At 50.5% G+C, this 25,262-nt stretch overlaps 1 protein-coding gene across 1 annotated transcript; it reads left to right on the forward strand.

Annotated features, from left to right (window-relative positions):
• Positions 1-11,502: 11,502 nt before the first annotated feature.
• Positions 11,503-14,677, forward strand: LOC132206654 (alanine aminotransferase 2-like). Its single transcript, XM_059641170.1, has 3 exons — positions 11,503-11,532; positions 12,966-13,102; positions 14,422-14,677. The coding sequence occupies exons 1-3, from the start codon at positions 11,503-11,505 to the stop codon at positions 14,675-14,677; spliced, it is 423 nt and encodes a 140-aa protein (XP_059497153.1).
• The last annotated feature ends 10,585 nt before the right edge of the window (positions 14,678-25,262 follow it).

A 25,262-nucleotide genomic window follows, 5' to 3' on the forward strand; every position in this document is an offset into this window, starting at 1 on the left:
CTATACCTTCCTCCAATCACCTTAAAATTATGCCTCTCGTGATAGTCATTTCTGCCCTGGGAAAAAGTCTATGGGTATCTACTCCCTCTATGCCTCTCATTTCTCCGTCAATGACAGTATCGGTCAGAGTGACCATGGCACAGTCCTTGTGGAGATTAAGTCCTACCTTCACATTGAGAATAACCTCCATCGTGTTGTGTAACACTATCCCCGTGCTCAATGGGACAGACTTCACACAGATCTAGCAACTCAAGACTGGGCATCCATGAGGCGCTGTGGGTCATCAACAGCAGCAGAATTGTACTCCAGCACGATCTGTAAGCTCATGGCCCGGCATATCCCCCACTCAACCATTACCATCCAGGCAGAGGATCAGACTGGTTCAATGGAGAGTGCAGGAGGGCAGGCCAGGAGCAGCACCAGGGATACCTGAAGATGAGCTACCAGCCTGGTGAAGCCACCAAACAGGATTACTTACACACCAGACAATGTAAGCAGCGAGCGACAGACAGAGCTAAGCGATCCCACAACCAACGTATCAGATCTAAGCTCCGCAGTCCTGCCACATCCAGCTGTGAAAGGTGGTGGACAATTAACAACTCACTGGAGGAGGAGGCTCCACAAATATCCTGATCCTCAACGATGGAAGAGCCCAGCGCATCAGGGCAAAAGATAAGGCTGAAGCATTCGCAGCAATCTTCAGCCAGAACTGCCAAGTGGATGATCCATCTCTCCCTCCTCCTGTGGTCCCCAGCATCACAGATACTAGTCTTCAGCCAATTCGATTCACTCCACGTGATATCAAGAAACAGTTGGAGATACTGGATACTGCAAAGGCTATGGGCCCTGATAACATTCTGCAATAGTACTGAAGGCTTGTGCTCCAGACGCTCCCCTACAAGAATTGTTTATCTTTTAAATACATTCATGAGATGTGGGTGTCACAAACTGGGCCCAGCATTTGTTGCCCATCCCTGACTGCCCTTGAGAAGGTGGTGGTGAGCTGCCTTCTTGAACCACAATAGACCAGCTGCTGTAGGGATAGCCACACTGCCCTATGGCAGGGAATTCCAAGCTGTTCCAGCACAGTTACAACACTGATATCTACCTGACAATATGGAAAATTGCCCAGATATGTCCTGTACATAAAAAGCAGGACAAATCCATCCCGGCCAATTACCATCCCATCAGTCTCCTCTCGACCATCAGTAACATGATGGAAGGTGTCAGTAACAGTGCTATCAAGCAGCTCCTGCTCAGCAATAACCTGCTCAGTGACGCCCAGTTTGGGTTCCGCCAGGGCCACTCAGCTCCTGACCTCATTACAGCCTCCGTTCAAACATGGACAAAAGAGCTGAATTCCAGAGGGTGAGGTGAGAGTGACAGCCCTTGATATCAAGGCTGCATTCGACCGAGTGGCATTAAGGAGCCCCAGCAAAACTGGAATCAATGGGTATCAGGGGCAAACCGTCTTGTGGTTGGAGTCAGACCTGACACAGAGGAAGATGGCTGTGGTTATTGGAGATCAATCATCTCAGCTCCAGGACATCTCTTCAGGAGTTCCTCAGGGTAGTGGCCTGGGTCCAACCATCTTCAGCTGCTTCATCAATAACCTTCCCTCCATCATAAGGTCAGAATTGGGGACGATTACACAATGTTCAGCACCATTCGTGGCTCCTCAGATACTGAAGCAGTCCATGATCAAATGTAATATGATCTGGATAATATCCAGGCTTGGGGCTGATAAGGGACAAGTAACATTCGTGCCACACAAATACCAGGCAATGACCATCACTAATAAGAGACAATCCAATAACCACCCCTTGACATTCAATGGTGTTACCATCACTGAATCCCCCACTATCAATATCCTGGGTATTAACATTGAGCAGAAACTAAACTGGACTCACCACATAAACAGTGGTTACAACAGCAGGCCAGAAGCTGGGAATCCAGCAGCGAGTAACTCACCTCCTGATCCCCAAAGCCTGTCCCACCATCTACAAGGCACAAGGCAGGAGTGTGATGGGATACTCCCCACTTGCGTGGATGGGTGCAGCCCCAAAAACACTCAAGAAGCTTGACACCATCCAGGAGAAAGCAGCTGCTTGATTGGCACCACATCCACAAGCATCCACTCCCTCCACCACCAACGGTCAGTAGCAGCAGTGTGTACGAGCCACAAGATGCACAGCAGAAATTCAAAGATCCTCAGGCAGCACCTTCCAAACCCAGAACCACTTCCATCCAGAAGGACAAGGGCAGCAGAAATATGGGAACACCATCCCCTCCAAATTCTCCTCCAATACACTCACCATCCTGACTTGGAAATATATCGCTGTTTTTTCAGTGTCACAGGGTCAAAATCCTAGAATTCCCTCCCTTAGGGCTTTGTAGGTCTAGCTATGGCACATGGACTGCAATGTTTCAAGGAGGCAGCTCATCAACATCTTCTCAAGGGGCAACTAGGGACGGGGGGCAATAAATGCTGGGCCCAGCCTGTGATGCCCATATTACATGAATAATAAAAATAAACCATCAGCCATTTCTGAAGAAGGGTCTAGGCCTGAAACGTCAGCCTTCCTGCTCCTCTGATGCTGCTTGGCCTGCTGTGTTCATCCAACTCCACACCTTGTTATCTCAGATTCTCCAGCATAGGCAGTTCCTACTATCTCTCAACACTACAACAGCATCTCCCCTTTAGACATGGACCTAAATCAATCTATGAACTGTCGGTACATTTGGGGGAGGTAGATCTAAGGGGTAGGTTTGTGGCAGGTTTGGAAAGTGCTACCGAAGGATCCTTGCTGCAGTACATCTTGTGGATGGTGCACAGAGATTTCTCAGACCTGTGAATAAAATGTTATTTCCGTTGTCCTTACCTCCTGCCAGACTGTCACAGGCCCTCTTATACCGTTCGGAGAGTGGAGGCAGGTCCCAGGACGTGACCTCAGCCAGGACCTGAAAAACATCAGAGTGCCTCTTGAGTGTATTCCCTTCTGACGGAAGCAGCATTTCTCCTGGAGCAATCGGTGACCCTTAGAACACAGAACACATGGTCCCAGTGCATAAGGCGACCAAAACCTGCCCTTCTGAATTCAATCTGAACCTGCAATACTGCAGGTTCACTATCCAATCGTTACAGTTCAGAGGCCATTCGATCCATTGTGCTGGTGCTAGGCCTCCCCTCGGGTGCAGTTCATATTCATATTCCACCCCACATCCGTGCACAGTCCTCGTCTGGGGGTATTTGGAGTATTCAGAAACGTGCTGCAATGGCAGGGAGACCTTCTGCATCTATCCTCATCGGGACCTGGGTAACAGGGCTTCAGCTCAATGCCACGTTCCAGCTGTTGGCACATGGCCCAGGAGGTGATGGACCTTGAGGTGTAGATCCAGGGTGGGAGGTGGTGGCCGAGTGTGGGGGATTTGTGAACCCATGCTGTTTGGCATTGCAAAGCGGCTGGCCCGGGTAGGGTCGGGGAGCTCTGCTGGCCGGTATGGCTGCTTTGCGATGCCAATAGTGTGGTTTCAATTCCCACACCAGCTGAGGTCACCATGAAAGACTCTGCTTCTCCACCTCTCCCCTCACTTTCTGGTGAAACCATCACCTGGCTGACTGTCTCGTGATTGAGGGGCCCCTATGGTCCTCTGGGGCTGCGGTGACGTTGCCCGTCCCGTGGTTGCGGTCACCTCCTCGTTGTCACGGAGAAGGTTGATGATTGGTTCGTGTGGAGAGAGCAGCGCTCCATCAAGGGTTAGAGAGAGCCGGGGTCGCACACCACACTCGGCACTGTATTTCCTTGCCGCTTCCTCTGCCCGCCACCAGATGGTGCATGTGTCCAACTCCCTGAAACCAGAACCGCACAGAGCTCTTCAGCTGCGGTAGGCTCACCTGCCTTCCTCCAGCCCTGTGCATGGAGGGAGCAAATGACTGCAGAGGCTGGGGTGTGTGCCGAAAGCGGCAAATGCCGGAGATCACTGCAGGTCTGACAGCAGCCACGGAGTGCACCAACTAACCGTATCTACCTGAATGATTCTTCATCAGAGCTGCAGCGAAGTGAGGAGGGGACAGCATTAATGGCGGGTGAATGGGGGGGGGGGGGGTGCGGTGCTGCTGGTTGTAGAGCGCTGGTGGAGGAAAGGTGTTGATAATGTGATAGTCAACATCTTTTGTCTGCCAGCCAGCATCCTGCAGCCACTACCAGCAGCAGCAGCCTCCCTCCCACCCTCTTCGCCAACGCCCCCCACACCCCCAAATTCTAGCCGAACCATTCCCACAGGAAGTGGTTCACGCCACACATTGAATGTACTCAAGAGGCAACTAGATCCAGCACTTGGGGGTGAATGGGATCTACGGAGAAAGCGGGATTAGGCTGTTGACCCACTGTGACCCAGTATTAGTTACTTGCTCCAGCTTACTGCAGGGTATGGGAACAGCTCGAAGGTCCCATTGCAGAGTCACACCCCATCTCCTACCTTTGAGGGACCCCAATTTCAAAGCGTTTCTTTTTCACTTTCACCTTCACTCAAAACGCTGGCATCAGCAGCGGTGCGTACGGTACACGGGGCTGTGAACACAATGAACAAGACTTAGGGAGCCATCAGAGCACCGGAGGCCAGGAATCTCACCCAGTCCCTGCTGACTCTCTGTAGAGAAACCCCCTCCTCCCCACGACCCTGTATTCCACCCACCCACCCCCAAGTACCCATCCAAATTCCTCTCGAAATCGCTCACCGTAACTGCTCGCCCCCACCCTCAGGCTCCTCGCTCTCCCATGCATCTTTGCTGAGATAGTCAGGAAGGCGATGTAGGGTTACCGGGAAAAGGCAGGAAAGTGGAGTGACGATTATCAGATCAGCCATGATCTCAATGAATGGCAAAGCAGGCTTTTGATGGGCTGAATGGCCCAATTGTGCGTCTACACCTTATGGTCTTTCACCCTACAGGTTGCTATCTGGAAATGAACAACGCAATGACCTCCTGACTGCCCTCACTGAATCTGCCCCCAGCAAACTAAGAATGCTTTAATGAAGGGATGAAAGCGGGAGAGGGTCAGGGAGGGAATTCCAAAGTTTGGGATTAGCAGCTGAGGCCACTGTCTCGGATGGTTGAGAGGTACTGAATGATGAAGAGGCCAGAGACCATGCCCTGCCACCATCCCCCCCTTCCCAAGGCTCAGGGGAGCCAATGGCCTTGTGGCATTGTCACTGGAGACCCAGCTTCTGGGGAAGTGGGTTCGAATCCCACCATGTCAGATGGTGGAATTTGAATTCAACTAAACTCTGGAATTAAGAGTCTAATGATGACCATGAATCCATCGTCAATTGTCTGGAAAATCCATCTGGTTCACTAATGTCCTTCGGAGAAGGAAACTGCCATCCTTACCTGAACCATAGAATCCCTATGTAATGGAAGCAGGCCATTTGGCCCATTGAGTGTACACTGACCCTTTGAAGACCATCCCACATCTGTAACAGTGTATCTCCCATAAGTAATCTACCTAGCCTGCACATCTTTGGACAGTGGGATGAAGCCGGAGGAAGCCGACGCAGACACGGGGAGAATGTGCAAACTCCACACAGACAGTCCCCCCAGGGTGGAATCGAACCCAGGTCCCTAGCGCTGTGAGGCTGCAGTGCGAACCACTGAGCCACTGTGCTGGTCCAATGTCCTGGTCTGGCCTACATGTGACCCTAGACCCTCAGCAATGTGGCTGACTCTTAGCTGCCCTCTGGGCAATTAGGGACGGGCAGTGAATTCTGATGCACACAATCTTGTGAATGAACTAAAAACAAGGTGGTGAGGCAGACGGAGATTAAAGAGATGGGGGGAGGACGAGGGCACAGAAACATTTCAAAACAGGGATGCAGATTTTTAAAAATCGGAAGCAAGACACATCTCTCTGAGACCAAATCTGACAAAATGCAAAGTGTACTTTGTGGACTACTGCCTCGCGATCTGTAAAGGCCAATATTTCCTGAATCCTCGGTCAGATATATTCCTGGGGGGACATGTGGGCTTGTCTGTTCCTACCTGTGATGTCGATGGGTGTGTCACCCTGAGGCTGCTTGGGATCTTGCTTGTTGTATTCTTCAGAGATTGTGACAGGGATGGCCGTGTCGGAGTATCTGCTGTCGTACCAGCATGGCGGTGGGTGTAATCCTGCCCAGGTCTCGGTGCGCTGTTCTGGGCGCCTCCTACCACCGGGCTGCTCACTGGGTGTGCTGGTCAACTTGGAGCTTGTGATCAACCTCCAGCCAATCATCCTCTGAGCAGTGATCATCCAGCCAATCATTGGCCTTAGCTGGCAACTGTCACATTGGGAGCTGCATTGTTGACCACTGGGTCAACCAGCAGGCTAAGTGTTGTACTCTCTGAAGATTGGATGAACTTGGATGTAGACTTCTTCAAACCCGCTGAAGATTGGGCACTGTTGGACAAAGGTTTCTTTGACCACTTTGTGGATTGGCCAGTTTTGGTTGAGGGTTTCTTTGACCTCTTTGTGGATTGGCCAGTTTTGGATGAAGGTTTCTTTGACCTCTTTGTTGATTGGCCAGTTTTGGATGAGGGTTTCTTTGTGGACTGGGAACTCTTGGTTGAAGAATTCTTTGAATTTGCTGAAGATCGGGTGGTTTGGAATGAAGTTACTGTACTCCCTAAGAATTGGTTAAAGTGTGTGTGGTCACTGGATGAACTCTGACCCTCACGACTACATAGTCCCTTGAACGGTCTGGGAGGGGGCATGAAGTCATCATCTTCATCAGACGAGAATGAATTGGTTGTAGATGATGAGATGAGGCTGGCTGTTACTGCTTTTCGCACGTCAGAGGATTGGATCTTCCTGGACATGCGAGAGTGCTGTGCTTTTCCTGTGGGGGACGGCTCAGGGAGTTTTGTCTCAGGCCTGTGACCTCCATCTTGCTGCTACAGACCCGAAGTCAAATTGGCGTCGGGGATACCGAGCAGGAAGGCAGCAGTGAGTATTCACTGACAACTACATCACAATGGGGAAACTGAAAGTGGTGAGAGAATCGTTTCGATTCTGCTCCTGGAACAGAAAAGACAAATTCAACAAAATCAAAGCATAAAGGAAGTGGGCAAGAGCCTGAAGAGGAAGTGATCAATGAAACAGGAAGTCAGCTCTATAAATAGGGCAGGCAAATCAGAATGAACAGGTTAAGATTATCAACACCCCAGATTTCAGACACGGAAACAGGAGCAAAAGCTTTGATTTGGAATAATGCTGTTCATTCCATATCACGGAGAACGGATTTACAGCCAGGTACTGCAGTCAGAGAGTGACAAGCAACAATATCTCGAATAAATCAGTCTTGAACCCACATACAGGCTTCAGATGCTGATTCCCAATTCTTTCCCTGAGAGACAGCATGGAACTGACGGCAGACGGGACACAACTGCCAAGGCACAGGTCACTCATTGCAGCTCACTGAAATCTCAAACCCAGTTACCGCACTGTCGGAGGGTCAGTGCCGAGGGAGCGGGCACTGTCGGAGGGTCAGTGCTGAGGGAGCACTGCACTGTCGGAGGGTCAGTGCTGAGGGAGCGGGCACTGTCGGAGGGTCAGTGCCGAGGGAGTGGGCACTGTCGGAGGGTCAGTGCTGAGGGAGCACTGCACTGTCGGAGGGTCAGTGCTGAGGGAGCGGGCACTGTCGGAGGGTCAGTGCTAAGGGAGCGGGCACTGTCGGAGGGTCAGTGCTGAGGGAATGGGCACTTACGGAGGGTCAGTGCTGAGGGAGCGGGCACTGTCGGAGGATCAGGGCTGAGGGTGCGGACACTGCCGGAGGGTCAGTGCTGAGGGAGCGGGCACTGCCGGAGTGTCAATGCTGAGGGAGTGGGCACTGTCGGAGGGTCAGTGCTGAGGGAGTGCCGCACTGTCGGAGGGTCAGTACTGAGGGAGTGCTGCGCTGTCGGAGGGTCAGTGCTGAGGGAGGGCCGCACTGTCGGAGGGTCAGTGCTGAGGGTGTGGGCACTATTGGAGGGTCAGTGCTGAGGGAGCGGGCACTGTCGGAGGGTCAGTGCCGAGGGAGCACCGCACTGTCGGGGGGTCAGCGCTGAGGGAGCGCTGCACTGTCGGGGGGTCAGCGCTGAGGGAGCGGGTGCTGTCGGAGGGTCAGTGCTGAGGGAGCGGGCGCTGTCGGAGGGTCAGCGCCGAGGGAGCGGGTGCTGTCGGACGGCCAGTGCTGAGGTAGCGGGCGCTGTCTCTCCAAGTGTGCATTGTTCTCTCTGGCAGTATGAACTGGCTGTCCCCAGTGCTTCTGAATGACCACTGAAATGAGCGTACAGAGGGTGGGTTCCCATCACCAAGTCACCCTGTGTTTACACATGAAGCAGTGCTGCCTCATATAGAGTCAAGTGCCACAGTGTCAGTATCTCTGAGACTCCCCGTTTGTATCTGTCAGCCAGGGCTCCCTGATTGGACCAGGTTAACAGCCCCAATCAGGGAACTCCTATTCTCAGAGGACCACCTGGCTGACCTCATTACAATCATTACAAACACTCAAAACCCCCAGGATAATGAAATGTGAGGCTGGATGAACACAGCAGGCCCAGCAGCATCTCAGGAGCACAAAAGCTGACGTTTCGGGCCCTTTATCAGTGAGGCTCCTGAGATGCTGCGTGGCCTGCTGTGTTCATCCAGCCTCACATTTTATTATCTTGGATTCTCCAGCATCTGCAGTTCCCATTATCACTCAAAACCCCCAACTCCTTTTGATTACACCTTCCAAACCCACAACCACTTCCATCCAGAAGGACAAGGGCAGCAAATACATGGGAACACCACCCCCTTCAAGTTACCCCGCCCAAGCCACTCACCATCCTGACTTGGAAATATATCACCGTTCCTTCAGTGTCACTGGGTCAAAATCCTGGAATTCCCTTCCTCACGGCATTGCAGGTCAACCTACAGCACACGGACTGCAGCGGTTCAAGAAGGCAGCTCACCCCCACCTTCTCAAGGGGCAACTAGGGACAGGCAATAAATGCTGGGCCCAGCCTGTGACACCCACATCTTGAAGCGAGATGCTTTATTTTTAAATTCTTTCACATGATGTGTCTGTGTCACTGGCTGGGCAGAATTTTTAATCCATCTGTAGTTTGTGACAAATACAGTAAAAGTGAGGCTTTCACTCACCTCCTTCCTCTGTTTTCGGGTCCGTCTGCACTTAGATAAACTCCGTTTCACTTTCTCTGAAAGAGAGGTCGCCACGGTAGCCATCAGACCATCAGAAAACCAGCCAACATTTCCGAATGTCTCAAACACGAAATAACTTCACTCGACAATATCCAGTTCGGAAATGTGTGGGATATCACTGCACTTTCCTTTACTCGCAGTCTCACTGTCGCTCTGTCCCACTGCAGTGCTCCCGGTCTCACTGTCTCAAGGACAAACAAGGCAATTTATGTCTGGATCAGAGGAAGTGGGTGAGATCCTTCATGAATACTTTGCATCGGTATTCATAACGGAGAAGTACATGGGGGGTGGTTAGCGTTGGGAAGGGTAAGTTGATATTCTAAGGCATTTCAATACAAAAAAGTTCGGGTGTTTAAGTCACTCTAGATAGTAGGAACTGTCGATGCTGGAGTCAGAGATAACACAGTATGGAGCTGGAGGATGCCAGGCAGCATCAGAGGAGCAGGAAAGTTGACGTTCCATCTTACAATTTTAAAAAGCATCAAGGTAGACAAATTCCCAGGACTTAATGGGATCTAAGATAACAAAGTGTAGAGCTGGATGAACACAGCAGGCCAAGCAGCATCAGAGGAGCAGGAAAGCTGATGTTTCGGGCCTGGACCCTTCTTCAGAAATGGGGGAGAGGAAGGGGATTCTTGCTGAGGAAATTGCTGGGGCCTTGTACAAAATCTTTGTGCCCTCTTCAGAGACAGGAGAGGTCCCGGAGAACTGGAGAATAGCCAACTTTGTTCCTTTGTTTAAGAAGGGCAACAGGGATGACTCAAAAAATTGCAGACTGGTGAGCCTTACTTCACTGGCAGGGAAATTCATAGTATCCCTACAGTGGAATCAGGCCATTCGGCCCTACAAGTCCACACCGCCCCTCTGAACAGCATCTCACCCAGACCCATTCCCCTAATTTCCCATGTCTAACCCACCTGAACACTACAGACAATTTAGCATGGCCGATCCACCGAGCCTGCACATCTGTGGACTGTGGGAGGAAACCAGAGCACCCGGAGGAAACCCACGCAGACACAGGGAGAATGTGCAAACTCCACACAGACAGTCACCCGAGGGTGGTATCGAACCTGGGTCCCTGGCGCTGTGAGGCAGCAGTGCTAAACACTGAGCCACCGTGATTATTGGGGAAGATTTTTAGGGATAGGATTTATTCACATTTGGAAACATATGGACTTGTTAGTGACAGGCAGCATGGCTTTGCGTGATAGGGTTCATGTCTCACCAACTTGATCCCTGTTATATGTAACATATGCATTACACAATGTTCAGCACCATTTGTGGCTCCTCAGATACTGAAGCAGTCCGTGTTCAAATGCTACAAGATCTGGACAATATCCAGGCTTGGGGCTGATTTGTAACATTCATGCCACACAAATGCCAGGCAATGACCATCATCGATAAGGGACAATCTAACCTAATCTAATTGACATTCAATGGTGTTACCATCACTAAATCCCCCACTATAGACATCCTGGGGGTTACCGTTGACCAGAAAGTCAACCTGACTTACCACATAAACAGTGGCTATAAGAACAGGTCAATAGCTATGAATATTGGAGTGAGCAACTAATCACCTGGGATCTGAAACTGGTCCACCATCTACAAGGCACAAGGCAGGAGTGTGATGGGATACTCCCCACTTGCCTGGATGAGTGCAGCCCCAACAACACTCAAGAAGCTCGACACCATCCAGGACAAAGCAGCTGCTTGATTGGCACCACATCCACAAACATCCCACTCCCTCCACCACCGCCACTCAGTAGCAGCAGTGTGTACGAGCTACAAGATGCACGGCAGAAATTCACCAAAGATCCTCAGGCAGCACCTTCCAAACCCACAACCACTTCCATCCAGAAGGACAATGGCAGCAGATACATGGGAACACCACCACCTCCAAATTCCTCTCCAATTTACTCACCATCCTGACTTGGAAATATGTCACCGTTCCTTCACAGTCACTGGGTCAAAATCCTGGAATTCCCCCCGAGGACATTGTGCGTCAACGCGCAGCAGGAGGACTGCAGCGGTACAAGAAGGCAGCTCACCCCCACCCTCTCAAGGGGCAACTAGGGACGGGCAATAAACGCTGGGCCCAGCCTGTGATAGGCTACATCACACGAATGAATAAATAAAAATATTTATGACTGATGTGGTTGAGAGTGTCGATGATCTGATTAATAATCTAGCAGGTGGCTCAGAGATTGGGGGAAGCTGTGGATAGTGAGGAGGATTGCCAGAGGATACACAGGGATGTATATAGGCTGGAGCATTGGACGGAGAAATGGCAGATGGAGAATTCATCCAGACAATCGTGAGGTGATGCATTTTGGAAGAACTCCTGCAGAAGGGAATTTTACAGTAAATGGCAGAGCCTTTAGAAGCAACAACATACAGAGGGATCTAGGTGTATGTCCACAGTCACCTGAAAGTGACAACACTAGGAGATAAGGTGGTCAAGAAGGCTTATGGAAAACTACAGGTAGCTCTGTTATAACACATGTTTCATGAGCGCAAATTGGCTGTAACACGACTGATGAATAGGGGACGTTCAATGTGAACCTTCTGCTGTACAGGTTATAGTGATTTTCTATAGCGGGAAGTCACACAAGAACACAGCTGTTGTGTTATTGAAGAACTGCCTGGATGCTTCGTCGGTCAGGGCAGAGAGAGTAAAACTCAGCAAATCATGTTACTGCTGTGTGGAAGCAGGCCATTCAGCCCATATTGTCCATACCAACCCTCCAAAGAGAATCCACATTTGGAATACAGTTCTGGTCACCACACTACCGGAAGGATGTGGAGTCTTTGGAGAGGTTTCAGAAACAGTTTGGGATGTGGCCTGGTTTAAAGGGCATTAACAACGAGGTGAAATTGGACAAAACTTGGTTTGTTTTCACTTGAATGACAAAAAACAAGGGGGTGACCTGGTAGAATTTTACAAAATTATAGGCATAGGTAGAATGGATAGTCAAAGTCTTTTTCCCAGGGTGGAAATGTCAATGAATATAGGATAAGTTTAAGATCAAAGGGGAAAGATATAGATAAGTTTAAGATCAAAGGGGAAAGTTTAAAGGAGATGTGAGAGCAAGTTTACTTTTTGCACAGACAGGGGTTAGTGGTGGCCTGGAATGTGCTACAATAGGATGTTGTGGAGTCAGATATAACAGCAACATCTAAGGCTTTGTGACAGATACATGAAGAGGTAGGGAATGAGGGATTCAGGCTGTGTAGAGGCAAAAGGGTTTTACTTTAGGAAGGTGTTTGTGTTGGGACTTAGTGGGCCAAAGGGCCTCTTTCTGTGCTGGACTATTCTTTATCTTATTGCACGAAAGTGAGATTAGATTTAAGTAGATTTGTTGGTGCAGACTCGATAGTTCAAAGGGCCTCTTCTGTATGATTCTAAAGATACTCTGCAGAAATTCACCAAAGTGGGAGGAGGAGGATTGTGGTGGAAGGTTCTTGATGGAAGCTTTAGGGTTTTAGTGGATAGATGGTTTTGGGAGAGGGTGAAGATTTTGATAGGTTTGTGATTTGGGGGGAGCAGGAGGATTTTGGTGTGAGGGTGGTTTGGGAGTGGTCATTGGCTTGCTGAGGAATTTTCTGCAAAGAAACAAATGTGGGATGTGGGGAAGAATTGAAGTGGGTCTCTGTGCTGAAAGAATTCCCATGCGCTATTGCACGAGTACTATTATAGTGAGCAGCTGAGTACTCTGACTCCTCACCTGTTACCTTTCCTCCCAACAGGTCTATCAGGACAATGTCTACGCAGAGGGCTGTCAGTTCCATTCCTTTAAGAAAGTTCTCTTTGAGATGGGCCCTGAGTATTCCAACAATGTGGAATTAGCTTCATTCCACTCGATCTCCAAAGGTTATATGGGAGAGTGAGTACACTTGAGTGAGGCAATAGTGTGAGGGTGAATTGAATGAGGTGTGTGGAATAGGATGGGTCACCGGGCCAGGGAGGGGAGTGAGTGATAGTGGAAGGGTGAAGCTGAGTCATCTCCAATTAATGGGATAATTGACTGCTTCCTGGTAACCCATCCATCCTTCTCAGGCTGTGTATTGACTTTGACCCTTCCTTTATTTTAAAAGAAATCGTTGTCAATGTTCATAGATATTAAAGCAGTTCTATAGTCTTTGCAGAAAAACAAATGCTGGAATTTGACATTCCCTGCAGTTGCCCCAAGGCATTTCTAACTTGTGTGGGAGAGTACTTTTATACATTGAGGCAGTGAGAAGGTCTGAAAGCTGAAATAGGCTGTTGCTAAACTTTGGCAGCAAGACCTTAGATGGTGGTCTTTCCCCACTGCACCTTGGCGTTGGAGCTGCCCCAAGCTTTTAGAATGCCCAGTTATGTGCACACTGGGCTGTCCCTGGACTGGGAGCATGTGGTGTTCCAGTACAGTGGAAGCCTTTGGTGACCATGGACACTGGGAGGCTGTAGGGCATTGTCAGTTTGGACAATGATGTTCTGATTTAGTAAAGTTTCCATTCAACATTTTAAGTTTCTGTTTGTTCTTGATTTTGTGCCCAGAAAAGAGCTGTTTTATTTTTCTTTTGTGTTGATTTTGGACACGTTGGAAGAGCCAAGGGGAGCTTGTACTTCAGCTTCATACTGTCCCTGTCCCGATGTGCTTCATGGGATTGGTGTGAGGGGAATTTTATTTTTGGTTGAAATGAGTAGAGGAACTTTCCTCTGGATTTTAAACCCTTGTTGTCCCTGTCCCAGAAGCATTTTGATGGGGACAAAGCAGAGGGGATTTATTCTTTTCTACATTTTCTTTGATTTAAAATGAGTCAAGAAACATTTATTTTACATTATTGGCCCTTTGTGGTTACTGCTCCAAGATTGACTGGTGGGGACAAAGTCAAGGGAGAGCCTTTTTTATATTGTTTATTTATTTTTGTTTTTCCCCAAAGTAACAGTGTCTTTAAAGAGTTCTGAGGAAGGATCACCAGACCGGAAACATTAACTCTGACTTTTACTTCACAGATGCTGCCAGACCTGCTGAGCTTTTCCAGCAACTTCTGGTCTTGTTTCAGATTTACAGCATCCACAGTTTTTTCAGTATTTAGCCAGTATATGGAATTAGGCCATAGATCAGCCGTGATATCATTGAATAGTGGAAGAGACTGGAGGGGCTGAATGGTCTCCTCCTTTGTTCCTAATGTTAGTGTTTGTTTTTCTTTCTCTCTGTAGGTGCGGTTACCGGGGGGGCTACATGGAACTCATCAACCTGGACCCTGAGGTCAGGATGCAGTTGATCAAACTGGTCTCAGTGCGTCTCTGTCCCCCAGCGTCGGGGCAGGCAGTGTTGGGAGTGATCACAGACCCTCCTCGACCTGAAGAACCCTCGTACGAGAAGTTCATGAAAGTGAGTGGCTTTACAACAGCAGTTAATCTTTCTGTCTGTCGGGCTGAGACCTGGACCCCATCAAACTGGATTGTTCTTTGAGCTAAAGAGATCAAAAAGTCTGAAAGAAAGCACAAGCCAGATACTGAGCTGGATGATCAGCCGCTATTAAATTTAATATTGGATGAGACTTGAAGGGCTGATTGGCCTACTCCATCTCCGAACGTCTTTGTTTCCATTATAAGCTCAAACTAAGTCCCAATAGTAGTGCTAGTGAAATCGGACTCACTCCTATTTACTCACAGCTATAGCAGCATTATAAACTAAGTGTTTGATGGGGGACAGTGTAGAAGATTCTTTATTCTTTATTCTTTGTCACACACACTCTCACACACTCTCTCTCCCTATCACTGTCTCACACAGTCTCTCTCCGTCACACGCTCTCTCTCTCACTGTCACTGTCACACGCTCTCTCTCTCTCACTGTCACACTCTCTCTCACTGTCACTCTCTCTCTCTCTCACTGTCACACTCTCTCTCTCACTGTCACACTCTCTCTCTCTCACTGTCACACTCTCTCTCTCTCTCACGCTGTCGCACTGTCTCACACTCTCTCTCTTTGTCACACATACTCTCACACACTCTCTCTCCCTATCACTGTCTCACACACACTCTCTCCCTGTCACTCACTCTCCCTCACTGTCACACACACACACACTCTCTCTCACTTCTCACACTCTCTCTCTCTGTCACAGTCACACACTCTCTCACTGTCACTGTCACACTCTCTCTCTCTCACTTCTCTCACACTGTCGCACTCACTCTCTCTCACACTGTCACGCACTCACTCTCTCTCACACAGTCACGCACTCACTCTCTCTCACACTGTCGCACTCACTCTCTTTCTCTCTCTCTCTTCTAACTACACCCTGGTCCCAGATTTCCTCCACTTACTGGTTTTCCAGAGTTCCGGATCCCTGTGTTCTAGGAGCCCTTGATGTACTGTCTCCTGCTCCTCCTGGCTGCTGTCATTTGCTGTTCCCATCTTTCCTGTCCTGCTCCGAGGAGCTGCTCACATTCCTGTGGCTTCGATCCAATTCCTTCAGCACCTTCCTCTGCAGATAGAAAATCAGCTGAAGGAGCAACTGCTCCAGAAACAGAAACTTAGGAACATCTTGGCGTTCCCAGGGAGTGACCATCCCAGTGACCATCCCGGCGTTTCCAGGGAGTGACCTTCCCGGCATTCCCAGGAAGTGACCATCCCAGTGTTCCCAGTGACCATCCTGGCATTCCCAGGGAGTGACCATCCTGGCGTTCCCAGGGCATGATCATCCCAGTGTTCCCAGTGATCAGCCCGCTGTTCCCGGGGAGTGACCACGCCAATTTTTTGTGGGAAGCAGACCATTCGACCCATCGAGTCCACTGTGACCCTTGCTGCTACCCTGTCCCTGTGACCCTGCATTTCCCATGGTAACCCCCAGAGCCTGCACATCCCTGGATACTCTGGGTAATTCCCACCCCCCGCCACACCCTCCTGGCCGACCCACCCGAACCGGCACATGTTGGTCAGTGGGAGGGAACCCCCCACTTCACAACATTCAAGGGCTGTGCTGCCATGACGGTTTCAGGGAGGTTTTCCAAAGACTCCAGACCCTCCGAGGGAATTGTTTTTGCCTGATCCATACGTCTTTGGAGCCTCCCCACTCCTGTTGTCTAACTTCCCGCGCAATGCGTCTTCACATTCTATGAGCTTTCCTGATTACCTGCTGTACCTGCAGACTGACCTTCGGTGATTCATGCACTGCGACATCCAGATCCCTCTGCATCTTAGAGCTCTGCAACCTCTCACCGTCTAGGTAACGTACTTCCCATTTTTTTTAGTTTTTCTGCCAAAATGGGTAATTTCACACTTTTCCCCCATTGTACATCATTTGCCAGGCCCTCGCCTGTTGAACTGAATCAGTCTACATCCCTTTGTAGGCACCTCATTTCCTCTTTACTGCTCACTTTCCAAACCCTCTCTGTGCCACCAGCAAATTTAGCTCCTTCCTCCAAATCATTTCTACAAATTGTAAAGATTTGAAGACCCGGCAGTGAACCAATGTGGCACATCTCCAGCCTGAAACAGACTCCCCTCTGCCTGCAGTTGACCAGCCAATCATTTCTCTGTGACAATATGTTACCCTCGAGAGCACGAGCTTCTATTTTTCCCGATAATTTTATCAAATGCCTGCTGCAAGTCTAAATACAGTAGATCCACTGGATCCCCCGACCCAGGTAATTCTATAAAGAGCTACAATAAATGAGTTAAACATGATTTCTCTCTGACAATCCATGTTGACTGTGCCCAATTAACTTGAAATTATCCAAGTGCACGAATACGATGTCTTTAGGAATACCTTCTAACAGGTTCCCTCTGACCGATGTTAAGCTAACGGCCTGCTGTGTTCATCCAGCGTCACACCGTGTTATCTCAGATTCTCCAGCCTCGGCAGTTCCTGGTATCCCTGTAGTTTCCAGCTCCCTGTCTCCCGCCCATTTTGAATGAAATAGTTCCATGAGCTATTTTCCAATCAGACAGGACTGTCTCCGAAGCAAGGGGGTTTTGTAAAATTATAATCGATACACCAAGACCAGTAGCCAGCAGGAGATAGAGGAACTGGTATAATCATCAGATCCTGGAGCGATGTAAAAACAACAGGGATGTTGAAACCAGAGATAATGGGAGCTGCAGATGCTGGAGAATCCGAGATAACAAAGTGTGGAGCTGGATGAACACAGCAGGCCAAGCAGCATCTCAGGAGCAAAAAGCTGACGTTTCGGGCCTAGACCCTACATCAAAGTTCTGATGAAGGGTCTAGCCCGAAACGTCAGCTTTTGTGTTCCTGAGATGCTGCTGGGCCTGCTGTGTTCATCCAGCTTCACACTCATTTGTTAAATCTGTTTACAGAAACTTACTGTCTATTTTTACATTGCTGGCTAGCTTTCTTTCATACTCTACCCTTTTGGCTTGTTGTTGCTATTTTCATATATTCTGTTCGGTTTCTGACCTGCCACCTGTTTATTTTTGAACATTGATTTTTTTTTGCAGTATTTCTGGAAAAAAAAGCCACACACTTGGCAAACCTTTTCACCCACTAATTTCTGCGATGGAAAAACACCCATCATTTATATCTGTCACCAATATCGCAGGTCCTTTCCATGAAATGAGTATTTCTCTGCTTTTCCTTGGAGGGTCATGCTATCTTTAAACTCCGTGGTTAACCATAGATGATGGGTCCATGCTGTGGAAGTTTCTTACTATCCCGCTGCTTTGTTTGTTTGAAATGGAACAGAGAGGTTGACGACACGGCTCTGGGAGGTGTTTGTGGGGCTGGAACCCAAGCCTCCTGGGTCAGGGGTGGAGACACTACCCCCCGTGCCATGAGAGCCATTGAGAGAGACTGGGAGATGGGGGGATTGTCCAGGACCAGAGCCAGGTGGAGAAGGTGCACACTTTCACAGACTGTTTGCACGGCCTTTTCCAGTAAATTATTTCCAGTGGGTATAACTACGTTGCCATAGAAACACTGTCAGTCAGTCCTGATGGCTGCCCTGTTGAATAAAGTGTAGGAGAAGCACCAAAGTGGGTGCACACTAGAGACTGTTTCACACAGAGAGTGTCTGGCTGGGCTGGCATTTATTGCCCTGAGGGGAGATATGAGTCGCCCACATTGCTGTGGGTCTGGAGTCACATAGAGGCCAGGAGGGTCACGGCACCCAAAGCGTTAACTCTGATTTTTTTTTTCTTCACAGACGCTGCCAAACCCACTGAGCTTTTCCAGCAACTTCTGTTTTTGTTTCAGGTAAGGATGGCAGTGTCCTTCCCTAAAGGACATTAGTGACCCAGGTGGGTATTTCCTGACAATGGGCTCATGGTCATCATTAGAGTCTTAATTCCACGTTTTTACATGAATTCATAGCGGGATTTGAAGCCAGGGCCCCAGAGCATTAACCCTGAGGTTTCCAATTCCTAGCTTATTGACAGTACTATGGTGTCTCTCTGAATGACTGCTTCCTCCGGGTTTGGGGACCTGGCATGTGCTGACTGAAACGGATGATGGAATTAGGTTCAATATGAACTTTCAAAAGAGAGCTGGATAGAAACTGAGTAAATCTCAGGGTTTTAAGGAGCTCGGAAACAAACAGTGGGTTAACGTGGTGTGGGGCTGGATGAACACGGCAGGACAAGCAACGTCAGAGGAGCAGGAAAGCTGACGTTTCGGGCCTAAACACTGCATCAGAAATGTCAGCCTGAAACGTCAGCTTTCCTGCTCCTCTGACGTTGCTTGTCCTGCTGTGTTCATCCAGCTCCACACCGTGTTATCCCAGATTCTCCAGCGTCTGCAGTTCCCATTATCTCTAGTGAACAGTGGGTTGCTGGCAGCAATGTGTGTGAGGCTACGGGACACAGATAGACAGATCAATTCACATCCTGGGGCATCATTCTTGTGAAGCTGCACCAGTCTCGCTCTCTCTGAGCCAGAGAGAGCTGCACACGCTCCCAGTGTGTATCATATACTCAGACCCCAAGGCATCAGGGTAGGCCACAAACCGACAATGACCCTGTGACAGCTACTGACGAACGTAAAGGATCCCATACCCACAGCCAATAAAACTAACGTAACACACACAATACCAGGCAAGGACTGAGAGAAACATTACCCCGGCCAAACTGGGAGAAAAGTGACAACAAGTAAACATAAACATCAACCAGCCCCCACGAGTTACGACCGATTCTCACTGGTCTCGCTACACACGGTCAAAGAAGGACACCAATTCAACAGGGACAGCGCATCCACAATGGCACAGGCCAGACAGAGAGACGTCGGGAATTCCTGGAGGCCTGGCATTCCGACCGCAACTCCATCAACAAACAGATCAAAGTGGGCCCTGTGTACAAGCCAGAGAGAAACAGAAACAGACGTGATACCAACAGACCAGCAAACCGAGGCACACAAATAACAAGCAGGACAGAACACCAACACTTCACCAGGGGCGCACTGACGGTGTTACCGAGCAGGGTGACCAAACATCTGTAAGCCAACACGCCGACCGGCTCGGCCAGCACGCCTACAGCCACAAAATGGCATCAATCCTGTGACACTCCTCAGGGACTGATTCAATCATTACAACAAGACGAAATGAAACTGTTGACTTCAATGGGCAGGAAGAGATATTGTTGGATGGAGTTTTGCAAGGATTCTGTGTTTCACGAGCCACAGCAACATGCCTCTTACTCAGCCAAATGGGAACAGCTACCAATGAACATTAACATTGGGCTCAGTGTGCTAGTGTAATTACCATGTGCTTTCCAGCAGCTGATCTACACCCTGGTGAATTGTGATCGACATAAAAATAACGTCTAGTCAGATGTTATATTTGATCAGAGGGTTTTGTTAAATGTAGGTTTGTAGCTGATTAATTTGACACCAATATATGGGGGTGGGAATGTAACATTCCCATATTTACTTCAGCTGTTACAACAACCCTCAGCACTGACCCGCCGACAGTGCCCACTCCCTCAGCACTGACCCGCCGACAGTGCCCACTCCCTCAGCACTGACCCGCCGACAGTGCCCACTCCCTCAGCACTGACCCGCCGACAGTGCCCGCTCCCGCAGCACTGACCCGCCGACAGTGCCCGCTCCCTCAGCACTGACCCGCCGACAGTGCCCGCTCCCGCAGCACTGACCCTCCAACAGTGCCCGCTCCCGCAGCACTGACCCTCTGACAATGCCCACTCCCTCAGCACTGACCCTCTGACAGTGCCCACTCCCTTTGCACTGACCCTCTGACAGTGCGGCATTCCCTGTGAAGTGGGACAGGTTGCTTCCCAAATGCAAGTCAGTGTCAGACAGTGAGACAAACTGGGGGAACCGATGGTATCAGCCAATTCCCTCCCAGAGTAGACTCACGGACCATTCCTCCTGAATGACATTCCGATGTCCTCGCACACTGCAGCCATTCTGTGTTGTCTGTTCCTTCGCTGAGCTTTTCGCTTTGATTCCTGAAGCTCTGCAAGTGTTTAGACAAGAGGCAGTGTGAACAAATCCCATGGAGAAACCAGCACTTCATTCAGCTCATCATCACACCTTCAGTGTTCCACACATCCCACTGACCAGGGTAATACAGAGGGAGCCTTATTCTGTATCTAACCCCGTGCTGTCCCTGTCCCTGGACGTGGCTGATGGGGGACAGTGTAGAGGGAGCTTTACTCTGGATCTAACCCCGTGCTGTCCGTGTCCCTGGGAGTGTTTGATGGAGGACAGTGTAGAGGAAGCTTTACTCTGGATCTAACCCTGTGCTGTCCCTGTCCCTGAGAGTGTTTGATGGGGGACAGTGTAGAGGAAGCTTTACTCTGGATCTAACCCTGTGCTGTCCGTGTCCCTGGGAGTGTTGGATGGAGGACAGTGTAGAGGGAGCTTTACTCTGGATCTAACCCTGTGCTGTCCCTGTCCCTGAGTGTGTTTGATGGGGGACAGTGTAGAGGGAGCTTTACTCTGTATCTAACCCCGTGCTGTCCCTGTCCCTGGGAGTGTTTAATTATCAGTCAAAAGGCTAGCCTGTCATTTAGTTTAAATTTAAAAGGTTAGTGAGAGCTTTACCTTCAGTTTCAAAGAGTAGAGAGAGCTTTACTCTGTATCTAAACCCACGTTGTCACTGTCCTGGAGGAGAACTGAGAGTGAGTTAATGAGCAGACAATGGGGTCCTGAGCAGGGGAAGACGGGGGAGGGGGGGGTGAGACGGGGGAGGGGGGGGGTGAGACGGGGGAGGGGGGGGGTGAGACGGGGGAGGGGGGGGTGAGACGGGGGAAGGGTGAGGCGGGGGAGGGGGGGCGTGGCGGGGGACGCAGGGCGAGACATGGGGGGGCGAGACGGGGGAGAGGGGGGCGAGATGGAGGGAGATGGGGGGGAGACGGGGAGGGGGGAAGACGCGGGGGGGGCGAGGGGGGAGATACGGGGGGGAGATATGGGGGGGAGATACGGGGGGGAGACGGGGGGGGAAGACGGGGGGAGATGGGGAGGGGGGAGACGGGGGGGAGATGGGGAGGGGGGAGACGGGGGGGAGATGGGGAGCGGGGGAGACGGGGGGGAGATGGGGAGGGGGGAGACGGGGGGGAGATGGGGAGCGGGGAGACGGGGGGGAGATGGGGGAGGGGTGAAGACGGCGGAGGGGGGGAAGACGGGGGAGGGTGGGGCGAGACCGGGGGAGCGGGGCGAGACGGGGGGAACGGGGACAGTGAACTATCGGGTAATCAGTGATCAAAGTGAAGAGTCAGGCAGTGAACAGAATGAGTGTGGACGGGGTGGGGGTGGTGCTGGTTTCGGACGGGCGATGGCTGGTGTTGGACGTGGGTGGGGTGCTGGTGTCGGACGGGGTGGGTGCTGGTGTCGGATGGGGGGGGCGGTTTAACAGGCTCAGAAATCACTGGGTTACATTCGAACAGGGTTTATTTGGAATCACAGTCTTTCGGAGTGAGTTAGTGAGTGAACATCGAGTTACTGTGACAAACACAGACCCTGCCTGGCCTGCTGAGCTTCTCCAGCAAACTCTGTTTTTACTGAGTTACTTTCTGAAGCTTCCACATCATTCTTATAATGCGGTGACCAGAACTGTACACAATACTCCAAGTGCAGCCGCACCAGAGTTTTGTACAGCTTCACCATAACCTCTTGGTTCTGGAACTCGATCCCTCTATTAATAAAAGCTAAAACACTGTATGCCTTCTTAACAGCCCTGTCAACCTGGGTGGCAACTTTCAAGGATCTGTGTACATGGACACCGAGATCTCTCTGCTCATCTACACTACCAAGAATCTTACCATTATCCCAGTACTTTGCCTTCTGGTTACTCCTACCAAAGTGCATCACCTCACACTTGTCTGCATTAAACTCCATTTGCCACGTCTCAGCCCAGTTCTGCAGCTTATCTATGTCTCTCTGCAACCTACAGCATCCTTCGTCACTATCCACAACTTCACCGACCTTAGCGTTGTCTGCAAATTTACTAACCCATCCTTCTATGCCCTCATCCAGGTCATTTATAAAAATGACAAACAGCAGTGGACCCAACACCGACCCTTGTGGTACACCACTAGTAACTGGTCTCCAGGATGAACATTTCCCATCAACTACCACCCTCTGTCTTCTTTCAGCAAGCCAATTTCCGATCCAAACTGCTATATCTCCCACCATTCCATTCCTCCGCATTTTGTACAATAGCCTATTGTGGGGGACCTTATCGAACACCTTGCTGAAATCCATGTACTCCACATCAACCGGTTTACTCTCATCTACCTGTTTGGTCACCTTCTCAAAGAACTTGATAAGGTTTGTGAGGCATGACCTTCCCTTCACAAAACCGTGCTGACTATCCCTAATCAATTTAATCTTTTCTAGATGATTATAAATCCTATCCCTTATAACCTTTTCCAACACTTTACCAACAGCTGAGGTAAGGCTGGAGGTGGGGAGTGTGTTTGAGGCACATAGATGCTATCAGGGATTGAAGAAGCCAACGGTGACCAGCTGCTCCCCCTCGTGGGACAGGTTTGAATCGGAGACCGCTGACATAGAGAGAGAAATGGTTGGTTCTAAACTGAGAAGAGGAGAAGCTTCTTCCCTTGGAGGTCTGTGAATGTGTGTCTCTCCCTGCCTCCGAGTGCACTGGAGACAGACCCTCTCAACTGATTCAAGAAAGAAACGAGGCTATTTCTGATGAAAAACGGGCTAAACTTCCCTGCGGATCAGGCAGGAATGTGGCGGTGAGAGTAGGATGAGGTCAGTCGTGATTGGGATGTGGTGGAGTGTGATTGATGGGCTGTATTCTCTACTTTCACTCCTAATTACTCTGTTCCTGTCTTCCTTTTGTCCATTGGGTATGATTCTGTGTGTGTGACTGTGTCAGGCTGTTGCTTGACCATTTGGTGAGACAGTTTAGATTAGATTCCCTACGGTGTGGGGACAGGCCCTTCGGCCCAACAAGTCCACACCGCCCCTTGAAGCATCCCACCCAACCCCATCCCCCTATAACCCACACACCCCTGAACACTATGGGCAATTTAACATGGCCGATCCACCTAGCCTGCACATCTTGGACTGTGGGAGGAAACCGGAGCACCCGGAGGAAACTCACGCAGACACAGGGAGAATGTGCAAACTCTGCACAGACAGTCGCCCGAGGCTGGAATTGAACCCGGGTCCCTGGTGCTGTGAGGCTGCAGTGCTAACCATGAGCCACTGTGCAGCCATCACAAAATATCTGCACACCACGGAACTGGCTCAGCAAGCTAATGAAGGACTGCATCCACAAGCCTTGCTACAAATTTTTGCTAAGACCTTAAAAATCAGAGTTAGTGTTTTAGGTCCTGTGACCCTCGCTCAGGATTGGTCACTAACACTGCCCGGTGTGTTCCCAGCTGACAGGGTGTAGGACTGTACAGTGGGTAAACACTGACACCCACTGGTACATCACAGAACTTCACCCTACAAAACGTCAGCCTTCCTGCTCCTCTGATGCTGCTTGGCCTGCTGTGTTCGTCCAGCTGTACACCTTATTATCTTGGATTCTCCAGCATCTGCAGTTCCCATTATCTCTCCACACAATCTCTGCCTGCTTCAACCTCCCTCTGCTTCAGTGAATATTCCCAGGAACCACGTTAATTCACCATTTTACACACTCCTGTGAGAGACTGTCTTTGTAACAAGACAAACTTCTGCACTTCAATTCTTCAATACTGTTTCAGAGCATCGGTTTGTCACAGGGTCAGTGCCGAGGGAGCAGGCACTTTCGGAGGGTCAGTGCTGAGGGAGGGGGCACTGTCAGAGGGTCAGTGCTGAGGGAGCAGGCACTGTCGGAGGGTCAGTGCTGAGGGAGTGGGCACTGTCGGAGGGTCAGTGCTGAGGGAGTGGGCACTGTCGGAGGGTCAGTGCTGAGGGAGCGGGCACTGTTGGAAGGTAAGTGCTGAGGGAGCGGGAACTGTCGGAGGGTCAGTGCTGAGGGAGCGGGCTCTATCGGATGGTCAGTGCTACGGGACCGGGCACTGTCAGAGGGTTGGTGCTGCGGGAGTGGGCACTGTCAGAGGGTCAGTGTCGTGGGAGCGGGCACTGTCGAAGGGTCAGTGCTGAGGGAGCGGGAACTGTCGAAGGGTCAGTGCTGAGGGAGCGGGAACTGTCGAAGGGTCAGTGCTGAGGGAGCGGGAACTGTCGAAGGGTCAGTGCTGAGGGTGTGGGCACTGTCAGAGGGTCAGTGCTGAGGGAGTGGGCACTGTCAGAGGGTCAGTGCTGAGGGAGCAGGCACTGTCGGAGGGTCAGTGCCGAGGGAGCAGGCACTGTCGGAGGGTCAGTGCCGAGGGAGCAGGCACTGTCGAAGGGTCAGTGCTGAGGGAGCGGGAACTGTCGAAGGGTCAGTGCTGAGGGTGTGGGCACTGTCAGAGGGTCAGTGCTGAGGGAGTGGGAACTGTCGAAGGGTCAGTGCTGAGGGAGCGGGAACTGTCGAAGGGTCAGTGCTGAGGGAGCAGGCACTGTCGGAGGGTCAGTGCTGAGGGAGTGGGCACTGTCAGAGGGTCAGTGCTGAGGGAGCAGGCACTGTCGGTGGGTCAGTGCTGAGGGAGCAGGCACTGTCGGAGGGTCAGTGCTGAGGGAGCG

This window comes from Stegostoma tigrinum, chromosome 2, assembly GCF_030684315.1.
Source record: "Stegostoma tigrinum isolate sSteTig4 chromosome 2, sSteTig4.hap1, whole genome shotgun sequence".
In the NCBI taxonomy this organism is placed as follows: domain Eukaryota; kingdom Metazoa; phylum Chordata; class Chondrichthyes; order Orectolobiformes; family Stegostomatidae; genus Stegostoma; species Stegostoma tigrinum.